Raw genomic sequence first — 23,190 nt, 5'->3', positions numbered from 1 at the left:
TTCACTGTCTCCTGGAGTTTGTTCAAACTCATGTCCGCTGAGTCAGTGATGCTGTCTAACCATCTCATCCTCTGCTGCCCCCTTCTCTCGCCTTCAGTCTTTCCCAGCATCAGGGTCTTTTCCACCGAGTCGGCTCTTCACATCAGGTGGTCAGAGTATTGGTGCTTCAGCGTCAGTTCCTCCAATGAATATTCCGGACTGATTTTCTTTAGGAATGACTGGTTTGACCTCCTTGCAGTCCAAGGGACTCTCGAAAGTCTTCTCTAGCATCACAGTTCGAAAGCATCAGTTCTTCGGTGTTCAGCCTTCTTTATGGTCCAACTCTAACATCCGCACATGACTACTGAAAAAACCGTAGCTTTGACTAGACAGATCTCTATCGGCATAGTGCTGTCTCTGCTTTTTGTTGTGCTCTCTAGTTTTGTCATAGCTTTCCTTCCAAGGAGCAAGTGTCTTTTAAAATTTCATGGCTGCAGTCACTGTCCAAAGTGCTTTTTGAGCCCAGGAAAATAAAATCTGTCACTGCTTCCACTTTTTCCCCTTCTATTTGCCATGAAGTGATGGGACTGGATGCCATAAACTTAGTGTTTTAAATGTTGAGTTTTAAGCCAGCTTTTTCACTCTCCTCTTCACCCTCATCAAGAGTCTCTTTAGTTCCTCTTCACTTTCTGCCGTTAGATTGGTATCATCTGCATGTGTGACGTTGTTGATATTTCTCCTGGTCTTTATTCCAGCTTGTGATTCATCCAGCCTGGCATTTCGTATGATGTATTCTGCATATAAGTTAAATAAGCAGGGTGAAAATATACAGACTTGATGTACTCTTTTCCCAATTTTGAACTAGTCCGTTGTTCCATGTCTGGTTCTAACTGCTGCTTCTTGACCTGCATATAGGTTTTGTCAGGAGACAGGTAGAGTGGTCTGGTATTCCCATCTCTTTAAGAATTTTCCACAGTTTATTGTGATCTGCACAAAAGCTTTAGCATAGTCAGTGAAGCAGAAGTAGATGTTTTCTGAATTCCCTAGCTTTCTCTATGATCCAACGAATGTTGGCAGTTTGTTCTCTGGTTCCTCTGCCTTTTCTGAATCCAGCTTACACATCTGGAAGTTCACTTGTGAAAGCAGAGCTGGGCTGGGGTCTCAGGCATATCTTCGGAGCCTTGTGGCCGTTGTCCCCATTCCTTCCCCACACTTGCATTTCAGTTTCTTGTCTGATGGTGCTCATCTGGTGACGGCGCAAGTGGTGACGTGGGTCAGTTAAAGACCAGCCTGCCTGGAAGGGGGCACGTGTGTGTTGTCATGGAGTCAGGACTGATCTACAGGTTACAGATTTGGGGCCCTAAAGTAGATGAGCAGAAATGAAACTCACGTGGCTCTGGTACTCTGTGTCTTTGGTGGAGAACTGACTGAAGTTCATGATTGCCAAACCTGCCATCCACGCAGGCCTCCCTAGCCCCAGTGGCAGCGTTTCGCTCACTTCGTAGCTGTGTACTGATCATGTGTCACGTATGAGACTGCGTTTAGCTGTGAACATGCAGAGGTGAACACAGCAGAGGCTTTGCTCTCAGGAAGCTTATGGTCCAGGGGTAGATGCTGCTAATGAGCAAACAACCCACCCGCCCAATGACCACCTGGAGCTCCCAGGCTCCGCAGCACCAGGCCCACACGCCCTCCGCTTTCATGAGCTGTTTTACCCTGAAGGTTTCTGCCCCATTTCCTCTTCCTCGTTTTTCCCATGGTGCCTTGCACAGAGTCAGGGCTTCATCTGCTTCTGTGCTTACGTGGCAGCTGGTGCTCCCACAGGAAGAAGGGCAGAGGGGCTCAGAGCAGCCGTTACGGATGGCTCTCGCCCTCCATGCACCGGGTGACGGGGGTGCACAAGCTATTCTGGGGGCTGCCTGTGGCCCCTCAGACTCCCTGACAGGCAGCCTTGGTGTCTCCCATGCAGATATAAGCCAGAGCCGGCTTCAGGAGCTCAGTTCAAACTGGAAGCTTCCCAGGGGAAGCAGCGTCTGTACTTGGGGAAGAGAAAGCAAGACTGTCTTCCAGGCAGAGGGACTAAGCCGGGCAAAAGTCCCAAAGTGACAAAAGCATGGGGCATGCGGGGACAGGGGCTCGTCAGTGTCCCAGTCGGGGTCGGCGGGGCTGGCCTGTTCACAGGGCCTGTGCCTCGAGTTGGGGAGGATGATGCCAGGTTATAAGTGTGAGTTTCGCACCAGTGGTTTCAGCGGCCACCCCAAGGGGTGAGGGTAGAGGCGGGGAAAGACAGGAGGTCTCAGCCACAACCGTGGAGGTAAGGAGGGTGGATCCACTCACAGAGCCCAGACCCCTGTGTACCTCTCGCTGCACTCTGCCGCCAGCTGCTCCAGAAGGCACTGGGCAGGCCCCGTGAACCACAGACAGCCTCCTGCCGAAACGACTTCTCTTCCCATCCCACCCCGGGGGCCACCAGGCAGCCCCTCCCGTGGGCCCTTAGTCCCAGCACCAGGGAGCTCTTCCTCTGCCATCTGCATGCTGCTTCTCCATCTCAGGCCCTCCTTACAGCCAGGACTGTTCTCAGGCTTTGGGACAGGAGGGGAGCAAGGCAGGGCCTCCCATCTCATGGAGTTGGTGTCATACTAGGACCGACAGACCCTAACTCTGCGTGCGCACACACACACTCATGTACATGCACACACACACACACACACACGGTGTGTCAGGTGGTGGTGCTGCTGTGAAGAGCAAGCAGGCATCCTGTCTTCCCTAGGAGGCCCATCCCGGGTTTCTTCTCCAGGCGACTATGTGTGCATTTAGTGAAGTCTGCAGTGGCTAGGCCTCCCCTTTCAGGCCAGAGGTGCTTAGAGACCAGCAGCAGAAATCAAGCTCAGGCTGGCTTAAGCAAAAGTCAACATTTGCTGGCTTAAGTGAAGAGTCAGGGTGGGAGGTGGGGTTAGCTTTGGACCTGCTGACTGGGGGCCTCCAGCCCAGCCTCCAGGGCTCCGCTTCCTTCTCCACCCTCAGCTTTGCTCCCAGCTGCATTGGCTAGGCTCCAGCTCCCCTTGTGGCGACACTCGGCCGCTGGCAGCCCTGGGGTCCTCTCCCACCAGCTTAGCAGCCCCAGCAGAGCGAGGGGCCCCCTTCCCCAGCAGCTCCAGCGAAAGTCGCTGACCTGAGTGCTGTCAGCTGCCAGCAGTCTGGCCTCACTCCCATGCCTGGTGTCCCCTAGGGCTGGGGCAAACAGCACTCTCCTCCTCTGGCCTGGAGCCAGGGGTGTAGGAAGTGGGCCTTGGGCTGATCCCAGCTCCTTCCTGCGTGCCCCCAGCCTTGCAGCTGGCTTGGAGTGGAATGCAAAAGTAAGGCTGGGACCTGTGCCCACAGCCCTCGATGCTGGGCTTGTCGGGCAAAGGGCAGTGGCAGGTCTGGCCATCCCCGTGGTAGACATAGTGTGTGTGGAAAAGCTGCTGCCGTCCCCAGAGTCCCTGCAGCCCACCTTCGCTGTCACTTACTGCCCAGCAGTAGGGCGCGTTCGTTCTTCCTCGTTCACCTGGGTTTATGGAGCTACACATCTGTGCTGGGAGACCCTTGCTTGCCCCCCATTCTCCTGTCCGGTGGCACTGCAGTCTCTGAGCTGTCACTCAGCCCAGTGGCGGCGGCACGGGCTGCACCTGGTGAGGACTGTCTCAGTGACTCTGACTCGGGTGCCACAGAGTGAGTGAGGCGGCAGAGGGGACGGTCGCGTCCGCGGCAGTGGCCCCACGGTGCAGATGGGCATCTGTCCCGCTCCTCCGTGGCGTGGGAGTCTCGGGGGTGGGGAGGGGACAGTGTCCTGTGACCGTCTCAGTCTTGTCCCTTTGCTCCCCGCACCTCGTCCCCACCCCCTCTTCTTTAGTATGGGTGGTCACCATCGCCCCTTCCCCACACTCTGGTCTCTCTGTGCTTTCCTCCCCCCGCCCCCCTTCACAACTGCCTCCATCTGCCCCTCAGGCTGCCTGTCACCTCAGGAGCCGCCTTCACACCTGTCCCTCCATTCTGGGCTCCTCTGCTGAGACTTCAGCACAGCCTCCTCTCCCAGGATGCCCCAGACCCTGCCCTCCGACCAGATGCCCGCGAGTGCTCTCACGGCCAGCGAACCGTGTACACATCCTGCCGGGTGAAAGCTGTGCTAGTGCAGGTTGCTGGTTCACCCCAGGACTCAGGAAGGGGAAGGGCTGTGCAGATGCTCCCCAAGTTCGTAACAACACCCCCCCGCCCCCGCTTCCCATCCATGCTGCCCCTCCAGGCTTTGAATGCTGAGGGTGGCCCTGGGTACGTCCACAGGGCTCAGGAGCACACCCAGAGCCCTGCACTAAGGCCCCAGACAGTAAGGCGGGTGCTCGCTCCGGCGGGTGGCAGAGGGCCAGGGACACGGCCTCTCAGACAGAAGACCAGTGGTGGTGACTGAGGGTGGCCGGCGGCAGCTGTCTCCTGGTCCGGCGACAGCGTCCCAGAGGGTTTCTCCCTTCAGCAGCAGCTGTGCGAGACGGGCATTCAGTCCTCACAGCTCCACACTCTCTCCCAACGGGCGCCAACGTAGACTCCCAGGTGGAAGGCAGAGCTGACTTGAGCAGAGTAATCCTCCAAAGAGCGTGTGCCTCGTGGGCAGAGGTTGTGGATGGGTTGCCCCCCGGCCCCAGCTGGCCTGCAGATTTGAAAACAAACATTTTAAACCTAGGGACTTCCCAGTGACATGGCCGTTCTAAGCCAGTCTTGGAACCATTTATTGGTGTGTACGTGCACACAGAAAGATGCACATAGCTTTACACGCTGAGCACTTTACCCGTTTATATCAAGAAACTGTTTTCTAGGCGATCCAATGATCATTCGAGTTACTAGTTTTATATTGGATTTGTGTTTTGTTTTTAACTTACCACAAACAAATGTAGCTGTCTTTACTGTACGAATACAGTGTTGGGGGGAAAAACACCGATTTTTCTTTTTGCAGAAAAGCCTGCCATTGCTCCGCCTGTCTTTGTGTTTCAGAAGGAGAAAGGACAAAAGGTAAGGGGCCGGTATGTTCTCCCATCCCCTCTTCCCCCACCGCCTCCCCCAGGACTCTTCCCTCGCCGCCATGGGGCTCAGGGAAGAAGGTCCGGTGACCTTAGGTTAACCACGGCGCAAGGTTAACAGAGGGTACGTGGACAGGGCTCAGAGACCCTGCTTTAAAAAACAGAGAGAGAGCACTTCCTTCTAATTTGCTGTAGAAGTTCTGCTGTGTGTCAGGAAACCTGGTAGGAGGGAGGGAAGGGGGTGGAGAGGGGAGGTGAGGAAGCAGCGCTGAGTAAGGAAAAACAGGACCTTTAACGTTTTCAGGGGAGTTTTTGGCCCCAACCAACTTGGCATAAGTGCATTTAGAATAATTGGCAGCCGGCTTGCATCATGTATTCACTATCTGTCCTTAAAGGTTGCTTTACATGTCTGGTTTGCTCTGTTGTTGGAGATACTTCGCCAAATTCATGGTAAAGAGCTCGCGCGCCTGGAGGGCAAGGCAGTGCCTTCCCATGTATGGTCCTTGTCATGTGTGGTCGTTCACCTTGAAGTCATCAGGCTGTGTCCCTCCCTGATGGGGTTGTGTCTCGAGTTAGTCAGTGTTCTGTGGTGACCCAAGCGTATATGGGGACTCCCCCTATTTGTCAAAAAACCATGGACAGTGCCTATCCTCATGCCCCGGGACAGCAGGTGTGATGTCATGACCACGGCAAGGTCTCAGAGTGATGCCTGCACTGCGTTAACACCGGTATTCTGAAATCTGTGTGCATCTTGTTAGTGAGGACAGCCTCTGAGGGGGCCTCGGCTCTGGACTCATGACCCACAGACCAGGTGGGTCCTCCCGAAGGTGACTGGCTCTGAGCTTGGGGGCTGCTGGCAGCTGAGCCACTGCCTGTAGACCCCTCCCTGTGGTCTGAGAAGAGGCCAGTCTTCTCCTTGTGAGTGGTGCAGCGTTCAAGGGCTGTGGGGAAATGTGCTTGTGTGTGGGGCTGGGGTGGGGAGGAGAAACAGCTGCCTTGAGACCCCACCCACCCACCCACACCCCCTTGCAGGGTGTTTTCTGTGTTATCTGCTGGGCTTGTTCTCGCATTAATCTTTCCCATTGTCAGTTCTTCTGCTGAGGAATCAGAAAACACAAGAAAAGGTTCTTGCCTCTTTGCTTCTGTTTCCTGGGTCATGTTTTCTAGGTCCATCAGCCTCTGCTGCCTCCTCTCCATTGGGCTCTGACCGATACATACAGTTTAGTTTTGTGTGCTTTTGTCATTTGTCCTTTGGAAGTTCAACCTCTGTGAAGGGGCTGATGTGTTTCTTCTGGCTTTTAGAAGTAAACGTGTTTGGTTTCTGCTTCAGATATGAAAGTCACTTATTTTACCCAGGTTTTCCATAAAATCGGGGCTTTTTAGAATTTTGAATTTTACTGTGATTCTCTTTTGAACCACTTTTAGATTATCAACAAACTGAGGACTGCCACAACTGTTTTTGTTAATAAAACTTTATTGGTGCATAGCCCCACCCAGTGTGTACTGAGAGTTGTGGCTGCTCTCTCACTGTCAACTGCAGCATGAAGGAATTTGGATTGAGATCAGACAGCCTGCAAAGTCAAACATATTTAGCATCTGGCCCTTTACAGAAAAAATGGTTGCCAACCCAGATTTGAAACAAGTAATTGAAATAGATAATTCTGAAGACTTTCCAACAATCAGCAGGATAAAACACTAAAATGTAATGTTTATTCGGCTGAATTTAAATGCTTTAAAAATTATTAATTCTTATTTCAGTACTGTTGTCATGGTTGAGGCGGCTCTGTTGCTTTATCCCTTCAAAGGCCAAGTTACACTTATTACCTTCAGAAGGTTGATTCTAGTTCTGTGAATAGGGTGAGGTTGAACCTGAAGAGTCACTGACAGGATGCTCATCCTCATGAAAATGCGCACATCCGAATATTGACTCAGCGCCAGCTCTAAATGGGCTTCTAAAAATAGCTGACCATCAGCTCTTCAGATTCCTGCTCTCCGCTGCTGTCATACTTGTGTGACAAGATCACCGGAAGGGCGTGGAAAATCTCTGCAGCAGAGGCCAGGAGAGTCTGTGTGTTCATCAAGGCCCATCTCTGAGCTGCCGATTGGGCGGCTGCCCAGTAGACACGGGGCCTTCTCCTTTCTCTGCTGCTTGAGACCACTCGGGCATCAGGAGGGAAGGATGCGGAGAGGCCAGATAGCTGGCTTGGTGTCTGTGTGGCCCCCAGGGCCAGGGCGGGTGATGGTGAGGTGGGTCTGCAAGGAGCAGCCACACATTCCTGGGACCCTCGCCTGTCTTACCATCTGCCGCTCTCTCAGCCCTCCCTGCTCACACCACAGGGTTGGGAAACAACAGGCGGCTGTTGGTTTTTTCCAGGTGAGCTTTTTTGGCCTTTTTCAACTTTCTGTTTTGAAATTTTTGTCAAGTCCTCAGAGAAATTAAAAGAATGGTACCGTGGACCCTTGGGAAGCCACCTTGGGTAGGCTTCACTGTTAACATCGTTATCACACATGCTAGAAACACTCAACTGTAAGTTGCGCCCCCAACGGTTCTCCCTTAAAGACAGTTGTCTCCTCGGAATCCCTCCCCGTGGCCCCAGTGCCATGGTCACGCCTGAGAAAGTGATCATTAATTCAGAACCATCCTGTAATATATTTAGTCCATGTGGAAATTGTCCTAAGTGTCACCCATCCAGCTATATTCTGAGCTATTTTTCAGTCCACAGAGATCAAGGAGTCCCATTGTCAGCTGTGGGCCCATTCCCTTCTTTCGGTGGGTAATCCATAAACCACCAGTGCACCCACGTGATGTCCTCCAGGAGCCCCCAGTCCCCTTCAGAGGCCCAGCTGTTATTACCAAATCATGATCGAGATAAAAGATTTGAAACTGAGAAGAAAAAAGTTAGGCTGCCAGCCCAGGCATTTTTGGTGCTGGTTTGGTGACAAAACCACCTGGGATTTTCTATCCGTCCCGTAGACAGGGTTCGAGTTGCCTTCACAGCAAACCACAGTTCGGTGCCTGCCGGTGGCGTCCCTGGGTCTTGGGAAGAGTCCTCAGATCCTCCCATCGTTCTGTGTTAGAGCTTCGGGCAGCTGGAACTGAATCTTGACGCCAAAACCCAGACCAAGCGCAAGAGCCTTTCCTGTTCTTCCCTATGCCCGAGCTTCCTCAAGATGGTGCTCTTCACAAGATGCTTGTGTTTCCACGCATTTGTGTTTTAGGGGCAAAAATGAAACTTCTTAACTGCCTTGAATGGAGACAGTTTTTCTTTTAAACAGGAAGAGAATTTGAATCTCCTTCTGTGGGTTGTTACACTGTTTGTGATAACTGAACGTTCCTTTCATTTACTTTATCTTCCAAATATTTGTTAATCTGAAGGCAGAAGACGACTTTGGTTGCCCTGGCAGAATAAAGACAAAAAGCAGTTCAGTAAAAAGACAGAAAGCAGTTACAGCAGCAGTCTGCTGTTGGGCAGAAAGCAGAGTGTCACTGACAACGCTGGGAGCTTACTCTGTGTGTAACAAGTGTGTTCTGTGTGTGTGTGGCTTTTTGTCAGCCACATATATTTTAGGATGATGTTGAAGGCTGCCAAAATCCCAATGTCTGACTTTAACAAACATGTTGAAAACCTACAAGCTCTGTCTTGGCTCTTTTAGAGCTTACTTTCCTTGTCCAGCAGAAACACTCAAGACCAACCTACAAGCTCTGTCTTGGCTCTTTTAGAGCTTACTTCCTTGTCCAGCAGAAACACTCAAGACCCTAGGAGAAAACGCTGGGTTGGCATTTGTATTTCTTTTTGTTTCTCTGGTGTAGACTTCATCTCTGCCATGCTGCAAGGGCATTTGAACTTTTCTGTTTGAAAAATGGGGATTGTTTTAAAAACCCTAGTTGTTCTGAATACAGATGGACAGTTTCCCATGGAGCTCTGGGTTCATTTCCTCAGGCCGGGTGTTCAGTCTCTGGCCATAAAGCAGCAGCAGGCAGGCGTGGGGCCCCACCTCGGCACCCAGCACAGGTTTGAAGAGCAGCCTGGGAAGGAAGGCCTTTACATCTGTGGATCTCCCTGCATAAGAAGAGCCCATTTGGGTGACTTTTAGACATGTGGATGTGTTAACGTCGTGTGGCTTTTGCTTTTCCAAGAGTGTTTGAACGTTCTCTTAAATCTTTTATATATTTGCTTTCATCCAGCAGGCTCACACATTTAAAAATAGTCCCGAGTCTTGTCTAAAGAGGGTTCAGTCACTTCACAGGCAAGAGGAATGTGGCTGCGTCTACAGGGAGACAGGGTGGCCCCGTGGTCATTCAGTTCACAAAGTGAGAGAAGCCTGTGGTGGACGATGCCAGGTGGGAGGTTTGGGGACCGGAGCCCACCTGTTGGATCCAGGCCACCAGCTTTGTAACAAGCCACTTCCATGGAAGCCCCTCCTGAACCCCAAGAACCACCTCAAAGGATTCCGGCTTCCCCTTTCTCTGGCTGTTTCCTAGATAAGCCCTGGCCCGGGAGAATCCTAAGCCGAGGGGCTACCTCCTTCAGCCAGACCCCCCGCACCTGCCCACTGATACAAAGCCGGCTCTCTGCGTCTCCGCCAGCTTGCTGGGTCCCCCACACTTGCACACACTGAGCAGGGACGCGCTCCCTTCCTCTCGGGTTTACAGGCACAGACGGGAGGTCCTGCTGGGGCCGCAGCTCCTGCTGAAGCCCCAGCCCCAGCGGCAAGACACGCTGCTGGCACTCACCCCCCTTCCCAAGTATGTCTGAGTGGATGGCGTACTAACCCCAGGGGCAGTTTGGTCACTGAGATCGTTTCCTCGTGGCTGCCACCAGCAGAGGAGCTTCATGCCACAGAGGCCGCCTGCCAGTTTTCAAAACCTAGGTTCGACCTCCTGGACACCTTAGGAAGTGCCAAGTCTGACAGCAGCCAGCCTGTGTTCACTGCCCTTCTGACAGCGTGGAGGGCCGGCTCTCTTGGCCCAACGTCCCTCCCGGGCAGGAGCGTCAGGATATGCTCAACCTTTGAATCCCACCCCCTCCCCTGCCCCGAATTGCAGGCTTTGTTTACATTGAAGGAAAATTGTCTTTTTTGCTCCCAGTCCTCTGCAGAGCAAAAAGACTTGTCGGATTCGGGAGAGGAGCCTCGGGGGGAGGCTGAGGCCCCCCACCATGGCACGGGTCACCCCGAGTCAGCTGGTGAGCATGCCCTAGAGCTTCCTGCCCCCGCTAGCGCTTTGGCCCGCGCTCCCGAAGCCCAGCTTCTTCCTTTTCCACGAGAACTGGCAGGGGTAAGTCCGCCTCCCCCTGGCATCCCCCAGCCCGGGGCTCCCAACCCAGACCAGCCCCTCCCTCTTGGCCCTCGCATCCAGACCCCGGGTCGTCAGCAACTGGCGGTAACTGAAAAGATGACAAGGCTCTCTTCAGTGCCCTTTAATTCCTGCTGCCAAAAAGTCAGGAAGGAGCAAGTCCCCTTCTACACTGAGACTTTTCTAGTCAGGGGAACGTTTATCCATAGCCTGAAGCTAATCTTGTTATTGAAAGAAGCAAGGGGTCAGAAGAGGAATTGAGGAGCAGGGCAGAACTCTCCACCTCTAATTCAGCCCCTTCTCCCTCCTTCGTTTTTCCGTCTCTCCCAGAATTTGGGCTTTCAAGTTCAGTATCTTAGAAACACGAAAGGCTCCAGCTTCCTTGATCTGTAGGAAAAGGTGTCTAATGCTTGTTGCTTTGCAAGACCGGTTGTGTCTGGACTGTGGTTGGGCTGTGAACTGCTTGTCTTCAATCAAAGCAGGAAGAAGAGCCACTTCCTTTGAATCGGAGGGAGCCCCCTGAGCCCTTTTTCTTTGTATTCAGAAGGCTTTGGAAGATTATAGGTGGAGAAGACTGTGAACTCTCCAGAACAAGAAATGTCTGGAGTTTGATAAATCGGGAAAGGTAAACATTATCCTCCATTCAGGATCGAAAGCTTCATCCTCTCAGTACCTAGTGGCAGAGCCCCCCATTCTCACATCAGGGAAAAGTGACTCAAGAAAACAGGATCCCACCCCACCACATGGCACCCGGGGCGTCACAGCTCCAGCCCTTTCCCAGACCTTTAGCGGTTCCTTGTGTCACAGCGTCAGTCTCCCATGTCCTTAAGGAAACCATTGAAATTCAGCTAGAGCTACCAGACCCTGGGATTCGCAGAAGGAAGTGATGTTCAGCCAAGTGAGGCTGGAGCCAAATCTTAACATTTGGAGGAATCAGTGTATGGTGGGAAAAGAAGAACCAGTCTGTCCCTGTTGGTGGCTGTCCTTCGTGGCCTGGAAGGGGGCTTGAGGGAAGGAAGCCCAGGAAAGAGTCCAATCTGATGTCCCCACCTGAGGGCCAAGAGCAGGAATTCAGAGGCAGTCATTTTCTGGGTTGTGCAAGAGCAGCTGCTGAAACCTTGTCCTGAGTCGGGTGACAGCAGGCACGTGTCCCCAGTTCCCTGAGAACAGGTAGTCTTTGTGAGGATCTGCCCAGGAAACGGGGCCCCTCTGCTGCCCCGTTGAAGAGCACAGTTTACGAAGAACCTCCAGCTGCAGAGGTCGAGGGTTTTCCGTGGAGGGTGGCAAACAGGAGAGGTGGTATCACGGCAGCAGCCTTTCCAGAAGCCAGGCTCTTTCAGACCTCTTTCTGCTAATGCCTGTGAGGCAGGGACTCGCCTTCTCCCTGTGGCCAGTCCAGATACCGATTTCCGAGGCCTGGCCAACAGAACTCAGCTTCTCAATTCTTGTGGACTGTCAGTCAGAAGCTCTAATTCTGAGAAATGGAAGCAGAACCCAGACTGGAAGATGCAAGGTCGAGGGCGATGGCAGGGCACTTGAAGACGGTTGTTATGTTGCTGTGGGAGAGGGCCTGGGGCAGAGCGGGAGTTGTTTCTGAACGTGCCAGCTTCATGGACAGGACCATGCCTGTGACACACACACCGTGCATATCCTGTGTGGTTTTCACACGGGTAACTCTGGGCATCCCTGGTTCCATCAGAAGTCCCAACAGTGCCGCCGTCACACCATTTGTGACAGCTCTCAGCCATCCAGGGCTTTTTCTTCATTTTGGGCACTAAGACACAGTAAAGTTTGGTTTTTGGGTCAATTAGGGCGTAGATAGACCCCAATCCCAGCTACTTCCTGGGCTGAGATATTTCTGTGACGAACTTGGACTAGTTGCTCTTGCTTCAGAGCAGATTTGGCGCTCACTCCATCTCACTCTGGAGTTCAGGAAACACCCACATGTAACCTGACAGGGCTCATCCCTCACGTTCAGTCTGTTCTTTATTCCGCCATCCTTTGGGGGATTGTAAAGCTGCGATATATCGCACATTGAATTGTTATCTATAAAGGGCCCTTATCATCTTTCAGTCTCATCAGAGCTCTGGCCATTGAAGCCCCAGGACCAGAAACAGTCTCCTTCTATCAGACCTCCTGGCTCTCACAAGGCAGCTTGAGGGACACCAAACCACATCCAGATTAAATTCTCCATTTGACCCAGAGAAAGTGTTCCCAGTGCTCACCCCGAGCCTGGCTGAAGTCTGCCAACTGAAGTCCTGAGCCAAGGCACTACCAAGCCTGAAACGTGTTGCGAGCCCCACTGGGACACCGAGAGAGTCTGGACCGAGTGCCCTGGCCGGGCTGCTCCCCTGCCTGTCCTCTGACATGTGCGCGGGGTTTGCCACTCGTCCACCCCTGCCCAGCAGTCATGTCTTTGGAGGCTACCTCATTTTCTCTTTTTTTTCAGTGTCTGCCTTTTTGGTAAAAACCTCTGAGCTGGTTCCCTGAGTCAAAGGATAAACAGTGGTGAGTGGGCCTGTGGTCCACATGAAGGTGAGGCTGCCTTGGCAGGCGCCTCCCTCAAGTGGATCTTCATCCAGGTGTCCATTTTCCTGTAGTCACAGCAGCGGGCTTTCTAGCTGGACTGTCCAGATGGGGGTCCATCCAGGTGGGGACCACTGAGTCCCTGGCAGGCCAACTGGGGACTGGAAGGAATTTTCTGGAAGGAATGTCCCTGACATGGTCTTGATTTCTCATCTTTCCCGGGAGGCCAAGAAAGTAGCACTGCTCACTGCCTGTTTGTCTGTGTCTCAGCTTCTTTGACACAGCCTCCTGCTCCTTCCCCGCCTCCTGGACTGGCCTGGCGCCCTTGTCCCCTCAAGACCACCCACGCCAGGCAGCCTCACAAAAGCCCTGTCTGGGGAGGCTGCAAGCCTCAGTAAACTGAATACTAGTAATTGTCATCGATTAAGCCTTTACACAAAGGACAGGAGCTTCTCAGTCCTGTGGCCCTATCCTGGGTCAGGTGTTCCCTCCAGTCTTGTGCTTGGTGACAGGGATGTATGCCCTTCACAGGACAAGCTGCTTCTCCCCAGGGTTCCGGTGTGTTCTGAGAGGGTGGGCTACCCTGCCTGCCCCACCCAATGATGTGGGACCCACGGCCACTGTGAAGTGCGTAGTCAGGGTGCCCTGATCTGAACATCCCCGAGGTGTCAGCCTGAAGCCTACATCATCGAGAGACGGCTTCTGCTATGGAAAGAAGCAGAGAAGGACATGGGGCTTCCATACCCCACTTCCATCCTAACTGCTCCCCCAAATCACAGATTCTTTGAGCCTGCTCTCAAGACCCTCCTCACAGTCATCCCTGGAGGGGCAGCTCCCAAGCTTTGGGATACAGGTTGCTGGGCCCAACCCCCATGTGTCTCAGGGAGTGGAAGATAGCACGAGGCACCAGGCCTAGACGGCAAGCTCAGGCCTTCTCTGGTGGGGGCCACAGGGTGGGGAGAGGCCAGACTGCAGCTCACACAAGCAGCAGAGGGGGCTTTCCAGCATGAAGCAGCATCTCCCAAGGCAAGCTGAAGTGACTTGACTTCTGGCCTCCTGCATCCTCATGCTGGCTTCATTGAGAATTACTGGTGTCACTGTCTTCAGTGCTTCCGAGTCAGCTGTTTCAGAACCCACAGGAAGTTCCAGCAGCGTCTGAAAGGCTCTCCCAGTGGAAGAGTCTCCTGTGTTGTCCTTCACAGGCCTTCGCCTCCCAGCCTGTCCAGGACCAGCAGGCTGGCCACATGCCTGTGGGATCTGAGACTTGGCACGTGGACTTGAGGGTCTCCTGGGGGCAGAGGTCTGGGAGTGTCTCTTCTTGTCTCGCCAGGTGCCCTTTCTTCTCCAGGTCACCAAGGGGGCTGTGGCGGAGGCTGGGGCTCCATCTGTGTAGTAGATTCTTGCTGAGCAAGCATCCTAGGTGTTGGGTGTGTGAGTTGTAAGCCGAACAGACAGGGTAGGACCTCGTGGTAGCAGGAGGCACACAACAAATGGGCACACCAGATCACTCCTCACTGTGAAGCCCAAAACAGAGTTGAGGCCTGAGAGAGGCTGGAGGGTGAGGGCAGAGGAGCTGTTTCCTCTTGCTGGGTCATGGGATGGCACATGAGCTTGGGTTCACCCTGGAGGTGGTCAGGACAGCTGTGGGAACAGCACACATGTGGAGGAAGGAACATGGAGGCAGAAACAGTGTCACCGTGTTCAGAAAATGGGAAGGAGACAGCAGGGCTGGAGTGTGATGGACAAAGGGGACTCAGGGTAGCAGGAGGCCACTTGGAGTCAGCAGTCATAGGCCGTGAGAGGCAGGGCTGCAGCCCAGAGGTCTGGGTACACTTCGGGGGAGAGGCTCCTGGCTCCCATCAAATTCTCAGGGAGACCCGGATCCCTGAGAGGTTTGGGGTGTCGCTGGCAAGGATAAGCAAGTTAAGTGTTGTTAAAAGAGCCCAAAGTATTCAAAGAGAAACTGACAGAACAAAGGGAGTCCAGAAATCACAGTCTTCTTCTCCAACCAAAATGGAATGAAATTAGAATTTCTAGCAGAAGGAGCCCTGGGGCGTTCACACCCATGGAAATTAGCCGGCGGAAGGGGCAGCCAGACAGGCCACTTGAGATGGAGGTGGCAGAGGACCGTCCTCCCCAGGAGCTGAGGACCAGGAGGACGGACGATCCTGTCAGGGCCCCCACTCTGCATACAATCGGGGGGTAGGGGGTATGTGACTTGGCTGCTTCTCCGTGGCCAGCGAGTGCCTAGGATCCAGGTGCTTCCCCTGAACACGTGGTGAGCAAGCCCCACTGAGCACTGGGGCCAGACTCTTGCGGAACTTAGAGGCTAGTAGGGGACCCAGAGCGAGAGCCATGGAGAAGAGCAGGGAAGGGTGAGGCCGCAGCCTGAGAGATTCCCATTTGGGTGGCAAGGGGAGGGAGGGTTTTGATGAGAGAGCAGTGTTTACAGGGGCTGGCTGTTTCCAGGTCCCAGGAATCGTTCAGGAAGCCATAGGTGCCACGGGCCTCAGAGGCTGCCTGCCGTGGGCAGGTTTGATAGAGTTGAAATGCTTGTTGAATGAAAAGGGGGAAAGAAGTTGAGGACAGGACTTGGGGGCAGGGTAGTGGGGGTAGTCTGGGGCTGGCAAGGCCTGCTATAGAGGAACAGCGGGAGGAGGCCCTGGAGCCTGCGCCTTCACAGTGTCATCCAGGGCAGGGGACATCCGAGAAGACACCTGATGTCCTGGTGACACAGGCACGGCTCTGGGCTATCAGCTGCCAGCCCAGGCCCGTTGAATGACAGTGCTGCAATGGTGCCTCTCTCATTGGCCCCCCACGGTGAAAGGGTGCCCCACCCTGGTCCCTCCTGTCCACACCGTCCCCTGAGCTCTGAAGCCCTGCTGACCTGGGTGTGACACTCCCAAGAGGTGAGCTTGCTGGGAGGGTATGGGCGGTCCAGGTGTGAGGCCACCCATCTACCCCCGCACCTTCATCCCTGCAAAGGAAGCACTGGCCGCACTGTCTTCCAAGCTTGGAGGTGGAAACCTGGGCCAGTGAAGCCGTTTGCCCCAGGTTCCACATTCAAGACACGGCCGACTAGCTCTCAAGCCCTTGAGAGGGAGTTGAGCGCCTTCATGCTCTGAGCCCTGACCACTCACTGTCTTGTGCTCATCTAGCGCCTGCCTGCTGAATCCTCTGGGGTGTTTTATTTCGTTTTGAGCCCCATGGCATGTTCACATTTGCCCTGAGGCCCACTGATCAGTGGTCTCTGATGGGGGTGGAGGTACAGTTTGGGGTCCGATTCTTACTCTCCTTTAGGACTTGTCTGCAGACTCTGCCTACTGCCTCTTTTTGTCCAACCTACAAGCTAGGATGATGCTCAGATTTTTAAAGGATTTTAAAAGCAAAGAATATACAACGTGTGGCCTGAATGGGGCCAGTGGAGCTGGCCCTTTACAGGAAAGCGCCGCCCCAGTTCTCGGGGGTCCCAGCCTCCTCATCTGCAGCTTCCTTACTTTACAGCTTTTACCCGACCCACGGCCCTGCAGCTTGCAAAGCACTTTCACATGCATCATCTCATTTAATCCCTCACAGGCTCAAGGCAGGTGGTCCTCGTTTGGCCAAACTTAACCCCTGAGGGGCTTTTCTGAAAATAAGAAAATTGGCTCCCCTGCTTCCCCTTCAGTCCTGGTGCTTGGGGTTGGGGGGTGGGGATGTTGACCCCTCGGAGTTCGCTTTAGGCTGCTTAGCTCTGAAGTATCACAAGTCCCTGAGAGAGGATGTGTCACCCCAGATGGGGCCAGGGGCTTGTTTTAAGCTTCTTAATTGCTAGTCGTCCTCATTCTAAAACCAGAGGTTGTTGGAGAGGAAGTTCCTCGCCCCCCTTTCTCTCAGCTCATGATCGAAGTTCTGCCGGTCTGTAGTCTGAGCCACTGGATCCGGGGATTCTGTGCTGCACACTTGGGCCCGTGGCACCGAAGCACTCAGCTACTCTGGAAACAGCAGCTCCCCTGGAAATTGGGTTCCACACCAGGGGAGGTGCCAGGGATGGGGGCCCCCTGACCCAGTGTCCGTGGCCCTGCTGCCCTTCAGGGTGGAGAGGTCTCCTTGGCAGAATGGACTTTGGCCGGAGCCAGTTTTTCTCTTTGTTTGGGGTGGGGGGTGCGGGGGACATACCAATGAGCTGTACCTAGTGGAGAAACTCATCCTGTGCGGGGAACAGTCCCAGCTGTTAGAGGAGTCCTTGGCACGAGGCCTGGCGAGGTGGGGGCAGAAGGTTCACGGGAGATTTTCAGGCATTAGGTCAAAAGTCTGTGACCCGGGCAACTGAACCCCGGCCCCACACCCTTGGTGCCGCATTTTGGGATCCATTGGTGGCGGAAGTCAGGAGCCACCAGGCCATGTGGCCTTCTCTGATTGCCCTGACATGTGTTCTCATTTCAGAGGTCAGCCGGCGGCTCCAGCCCCGAAGGTGGAGAAGGTGAGGATATCTCTTAAATGTTTCACCAGCTTCGGTCGTAAAAGTGGAAGCAGCCTGATTTTTCTCCTCATTTTCTGTAGATTCTGACCGAGAAGATGGAAATTACTGCCCTCCCGTCAAGCGAGAAAGAACATCCTCTTTAACACAGTTCCCGCCATCACAGTCAGGTAACAGTGGCAGTCCTTTACTGGATGGTGAAGCGGCCATGTTTGCAAGCCTGCTGTCCCCCTGCAGTGCCTCCCACCCCTTGTTTGTCTCCAGTTATGGTCAGCCTGAGGCTCAGTTTTTTTGGGGGGCGGTAGTAAGCAGCAGCAGCAGTAAGGTTGGAGCTTGGCTGAGTGCAGTGCAGACGCCCTCGTCTGAATCAGTGACACTTAGGGAGGTGTGGGATGTCGGGGCCGTGTTTGGGGCTCTGACCGTTAAGTGCGTGTCCACATTGTAAGGGCCGCAGGCTCTGTGTGGACTGAAGGTATGGGAAGTGGAGGGTCTCCCTTGCCCTTCAGCAGTGAACCTAGTGCCCAGGGGGGCCAATTGAGAAGCTCAGACACACAAACAGTCCACGGGGAGTCCAGCAGCCCTGGTAGACACTTCAGTGGTGGGATGGCTTGAACTCCCCAAGGAGGGGAGCTCGGGGGAGCCCAGACAGCTTGGCCAGGCTGGGCCCAAGGGCTTGGAGCCTCTGGGCCAGAGCCAGGTCTGTGTATGCATGGAGGCCAGGAGACCAGCTGGTAGATAGAGGGAGACGCTGGGGCTACTGAGTGGGGGGCTGTGCAAGCCTGGGGTTGCCATTGCTCCTTGCAGGGTCAAAGCTGCAGCAGGGCCCCCACTTCCCACCCGACCCGAGCATTGCCCAGTGCTCTCTGCAGCACTGGCTTTCACATGCCCTTCAGCTCCCTAGCTTGAAGTTCAGTCTTGGGAATTCACTTAAAACATTTACAGCTGTGAGCCCTAAGGATGTCACTTTAGGAGAGAAAAGACTCTTGGAAGCTTAAAGAGTACGTGAACGTCTTTTTACCATCACCCCTGTGACACACCTGAGTCCATGCCTGTTCCCTGAACACTTGCCTTGGACACAGCTGAACCCTTTTTCACAACTGCAGGAGACACTCCCCCCACTCCCCACTCCAAACAGGGGTGCTGTGGTTTGCATTGAGGAGTCCTCCGGACAGCTTGCAATCCAGGCTGGGGGTCCATCCTTTTTTTAAGGCTTTTTGCATGCTTGTTGCATGGGCCTAATTATAGGAGGGGCAGCATCCACTTCCTGGCCATAGATCACATTCCTTCCCGCTCACTGCCCACTGCTAAGCCTCACTTTTTCCATCAGGAAAGTACAGCGGAGAAGAGAGGTGGTAGTCTGTGCTCTGGCTGTAGGCTGGAGAAACCAAGGACTAGTAGACATTAGTCCTGTCCTCTGGCGCATTACCTCCTAGGGTTCAGCTTAGCCATCAGGCGTGTAAAGACAAGCAGTCTCTGTTCAGAGGCCTTGGCTTTGTGCTGCACTCGGATTCCACTCAGGTGCCTGCAGTCTACACAGTTTGGTCTGCAGCCCCACTGTGGTGTTGCCTGGCCTGCAACCAGGGAACCAGTTGCTTTTGTAAGATTCTAAAAGGCGGGGTGGGGGGAGGCTGCAGCCAACCGAGCCCTGACTGGTGACAGGGAGCAGGGCCTGGGGCTTAACCCCGGGGAGCATCTGCTTCCCTCCTGGCCATCCTCTTGGAAACACACAGGCAAGCAGGAGGCCATAGCAGACGAGAGTCAACAGCTAGGTGTCAGGCGGATTCAGGCTGTTCTGCTGGACACCCATGTTTTGGGGCTGTAGGAAGAGTCCCGGGGTTTCACTTTTGCTAGGAGTGGCTGAAGTACAGGTTCATGATGTTGACACCCCCACCCCCACCCCCCACAACACCACAGTGGGGCCTGGAGATGACCCCTCAGGTGGGAGAAATGCTCCCAGGCATGTCTGTCCTGCCTACTCACGCTGTTTTCCTCTTGTTCCTCCCCTGCCTACACCTCCTTGTCGACAGTATCCAAAAACAATGTTTTTATGCCATCCACCTTCTGCGAGCCATCTGCAGGCAATTCTGACTCAGAACCAGGTGAGCCTTCGTGTGTCTTTGCCCTTCACCAGCTGGTCACTGGGGTCGTCCTGGGATGAGAAGCACTTGCTCTTGTAAAACACTGTCTTAAACAAGGGTAAGCAGTTGGAAATCAGCACTCTTTTTCGGTTTCAGCGGGCAGATTGAGAATCCAGTGTGAGGCAGACTTCTGTGGCCCTTAATTTCGGTTCCTGCGAGTTACAGGGAGCTTCAAGTCCCTTTAAAAAAAAAAAAGACAAAAGCAAACACACATACAAAAAAACCATAGTGAAATATAGTACTCGTTTTTCAAATTTTTACACAAATACTGTACCTCTATGTCATTAAAAACTCAGAAATACATAGAGTGAAAGAGTTCTCCTGTTCATCTGCTGCCACGCTGCCATCCCCATGGTCACTACCCTGAAGTTTATGTAATTTTCCAGACCCCTTCTCTGTGTATTAAATTCTCACAGTGACTAATATTACTTAGATCTGTTTAGATAAATATATTTAATCACAACTTTAAAACTTTACGGTGAATAGCTTGATCCTTTCTGAAGAATGTGGAGCCTTTTCCTTTTTCGGTCCTTCACTAGAGAACGAGCTCCAAGATTTCCTGAAAGTTTCTCCCGCGTGGCTGGAATTCCTCATAAAAGATTTAATGAGCGAACATAGCCATCCGAATTCTGTAACCCAGCCCACCTTGTATAAATTCATCGCTGACTTCAAAAGCAAGGCGAACTCAGTCAGCCTCTGGCACAAGGGCGCTGTGGAGGGAGAGGCAAGCTATAACTTTGAGGGTTGATTTGATGGCACTGTTTCAAGCGGTTGAATTTGTTCTGACTCCAGAGGCAAACTGTTCTGAGTTGACCCCTTCACGGGGCCTGAAAGGGAGCTAGGTGGCTTTTTGTTTTCTATTTGGCCACGCTGTGGCCTGGGGGATCTTAGTTCCCTAACCAGGGCCTGAACCCGAGTGCCCTGCATTGGAAGGTGGATTCTTAACCACTGGACCACCGGGAAGTGCTGAGGACCTTGGTTCTCAGGGTTCCTTGGGGAAGGCCTGGGCACCGGCCTAGTGAGTCCCGTTCGGGACTGTGGGGGCTGGCTCATAAAAGGTCAGTCCCTGGTCCCCTCTGCGGTGTGCAGTGGGGACAGACTGACCTGTCCACTCTGCAGAGTGAACCGCTCAGCTCCTTGCCCGCCTGCCTTTTCATTTTTTTTAGCTTTTATTTTGAAAAAAAAGAAAAAAATGTAACCCTTAAGAATAATAAGGTCCCACTACCTAGAGACCCCATTCGGTTTCCCCAAGGTGCCCTAGCGATGAGCAAAGGCATCCTGTCCTGGCTCATGCGTCCTGCATCTGAAACCAGCCTTGCCTGGCTCTGCCAGTGGGCTGTGATCCAGTGTCACTAGTGTTTATCTTCACGTTCAGATCTCTCTGCCACCGTCGGTTTACTCTTAACGGCCTGCGATCTGGCCGGCAGGAGCCTCATCCTTCTCCGGCCGTGTCCCCACCCTCCTCTTGAGCTTGCCCGTTTCTTACTGTCAGAGGGGTTCTAGGCTCATCGTCTCTGCCTGTCCTCAGTGGGGTCCTGGCCCTGCTTAGTGGAGAGTGGTCTCTTGGAACCAAGATCTGAGTGCTTGGCGCACTGCACTACTGGGGGCTGTTGCTGCCCCCAGGCCCTCTCTGTACCCACCGCTGGGAACACATACATACATCCACGTGTGTGTACGCACGGACCTCTTCACACAGGCACTCAGGTCTGCATGCATTCTCTGTCTCTGCTGCTCTGTTGGCATGTATAGGTCACCCCCATTCATGTGGATACTTGCCATCCAGTGCCAACAAGGTTCGCTGAAACCCTCCTTCATATTTCTGCCTCTTCTGACAGTGAGAAACCTGCTCCCTTTCTCCTCAGTGTGTTTACTTGTTGCTTGAGCCCCCACCAGGGAGCCTCCTCTCAGATTTTCTGTAGCTTCTGGTCCGCACCAGACTAAGTTCTGATCTCTCTTCCTGGTTTAATCCGAGAGGTCCTGGAATTCCCTTGGGAGCCAGTGTTGCCCTCTCAGACGTCACTTGGGGTCTCTCTGAGGCAGGGCAGAGAAACCTGCTTGCTTGAGTGTGATTTCAGAGGAGGGCAGAGGCTGCCTCATTAGGAGTGCTGCTCTCCCATGGCAGGCTCATGTTGTCGGGGCCACGCATGTGCCCTTGAGAGAACCCGGGTGCAACGGCCTGTGCGCTCCTGTGACCCAAGCATGCATGCTAGGGCTCTGGCCGCCTCTCCATTCCACACTAGCCTTGCTGCAGGGGGAGCTTCCGGAGGCCACAGGCAGAGAGCACATTTATTCTAGTGCAGATGGGCCTGCCCGTGAGTATGCCCCTGCTGCTCTGGGCCCCACCATCCTTCTGTCCAGTGTTCCCAGGCACATGGAGGCATGTGGTGTGTCGGTTCACCACAGCATTCAGGGTGCATTCCTGTGCATCCATGCTTGGGCCAGCACCAGGCTGGGTGATGGTGGTCAGTGTCTGACTCTCCAGGCTTGTTGCCCCTGCTCAGGGTCGACCCCGAGGATTAGCCTGTCAGAGCGGAGTGGTGAATAGTAGTGGCAGTATGAGCATTGCAAAGCCAGCTCCGAGGACCTTATAAAATTACCTCAGTTGTGAATCTTACCTCAGTCTTTTTCAGTGTTTCTAAATTGCCAGTCGTCATCTTAGTAACCCTGAGCTCTGGCAGTGTAATTCAGCATCTCCCTGCCCAAGAGGCCCACCTAGCAGCGTGTTTTCCCCTGCATCCTGGACTGTCTGGCGGTTGAGGCCTCTCTCAGGAGGGACCCCAGCTCCAGCAGCGTGGCCTCCCACGTGCTGACCAGCAGGGGGCGTCACTCTTGTGAACCTGTGTTTGCCTGAGGAGAGCACAGGGCCCTCCTGCCTAATGAGGAGTTCCGATTTGAAATTCGTACCTAATTAATTGTGTGGCCTGATGAGTTGTGATTGTGGTGGTGTTTCTGTGTACAGCTGAAGGGTTGTATACCCACCACCATAATTAATTTTAGGATGACTGTCATTCCAAAAAGAGACCCTGTGCCCTTGGGCAGTCACTCCCCACTTGGTCTCCCCAGCCTCTGGCCACCACGAATCCACTTTCTGTCTCCATGGCTTTGCCTGCCCTGGACATTTCATGTGAATGGAATCACAACTGTATGGCCTTTGGGGACATCTTTCCATTTCTTTAAGTCTTTACTTTCTTCCAGCAATGTTTTATAGTTCTTATTGGTTACACTTATTTCCAGGTACTATAGTCTCTTCCGTGCTGTTGAAAATGGAGTTGTTTTCTCAACTTCACTTTTGGATTATTCACTGCTCGTATCTAATAACACACACATGATTTCTGTGTACTGAGCTTGTTCCCAGCGTCCCGAAAAGGTTTTTTTCCCATGGATTGGACCTTAGCACAAAAGTGACGCCATCCCTTGACTTTTCTGGGGACAGACTGTCCTGTCAGAACCACAAGGCTTTCTACTGAGCCTTCTGGTCAGGAGTGGCATTAGCCTGTCTCCCCAGCTCCCTAAGATGGGCCAGTCACGAGGATGCAGAATGAAGGGGTCTGGGTGCCCCAGTGGCTGAACTGAACCAGGCTCTGAGCCTTGGCTGTCAGTCCCAGACCCCATCCTCAGAAGGCCCTGCCTCCTCCTCTCAGGCCTTCCTGGCACATCTGGAGAGAGCAAGCCTGCCATCGGCCTCCTTTGATCTTTCACCACAGAAAATGTGTCTCATTTCCTGGACATCTGCTGTAATGGCAG

The 23,190-nt window shown here is 53.5% G+C and overlaps 1 protein-coding gene across 7 annotated transcripts in view; it reads left to right on the top strand.

The window, feature by feature from the left end:
• The window catches only part of RANBP3 (RAN binding protein 3), a 50,285-nt gene that overhangs the window by 14,191 nt on the left and 12,904 nt on the right, over positions 1 to 23,190 (top strand). For 4 of the 7 annotated variants that reach the window (XM_055429407.2, XM_055429405.2, XM_055429406.2 and 1 more), the window contains exons 2-6: positions 4,964 to 5,019; positions 10,117 to 10,305; positions 17,275 to 17,311; positions 17,392 to 17,478; positions 19,336 to 19,407. In XM_055429407.2, the coding sequence (XP_055285382.1) occupies positions 4,964 to 5,019; positions 10,117 to 10,305; positions 17,275 to 17,311; positions 17,392 to 17,478; positions 19,336 to 19,407 (441 nt within the window). The remainder of the gene's footprint in view (positions 1 to 4,963; positions 5,020 to 10,116; positions 10,306 to 17,274; positions 17,312 to 17,391; positions 17,479 to 19,335; positions 19,408 to 23,190) is intronic. The other 3 variants (XM_055429410.2, XM_055429408.2, XM_055429409.2) reach the window with 1 other exon arrangement.

Source organism: Moschus berezovskii, chromosome 8, assembly GCF_049115385.1.
Source record: "Moschus berezovskii isolate FMDL1 chromosome 8, NW_MosBer_1.0, whole genome shotgun sequence".
In the NCBI taxonomy this organism is placed as follows: domain Eukaryota; kingdom Metazoa; phylum Chordata; class Mammalia; order Artiodactyla; family Moschidae; genus Moschus; species Moschus berezovskii.
The sequence above is the reverse complement of the archived record's forward strand: the minus strand, read 5'-3'. Positions and strand labels throughout refer to the sequence as shown.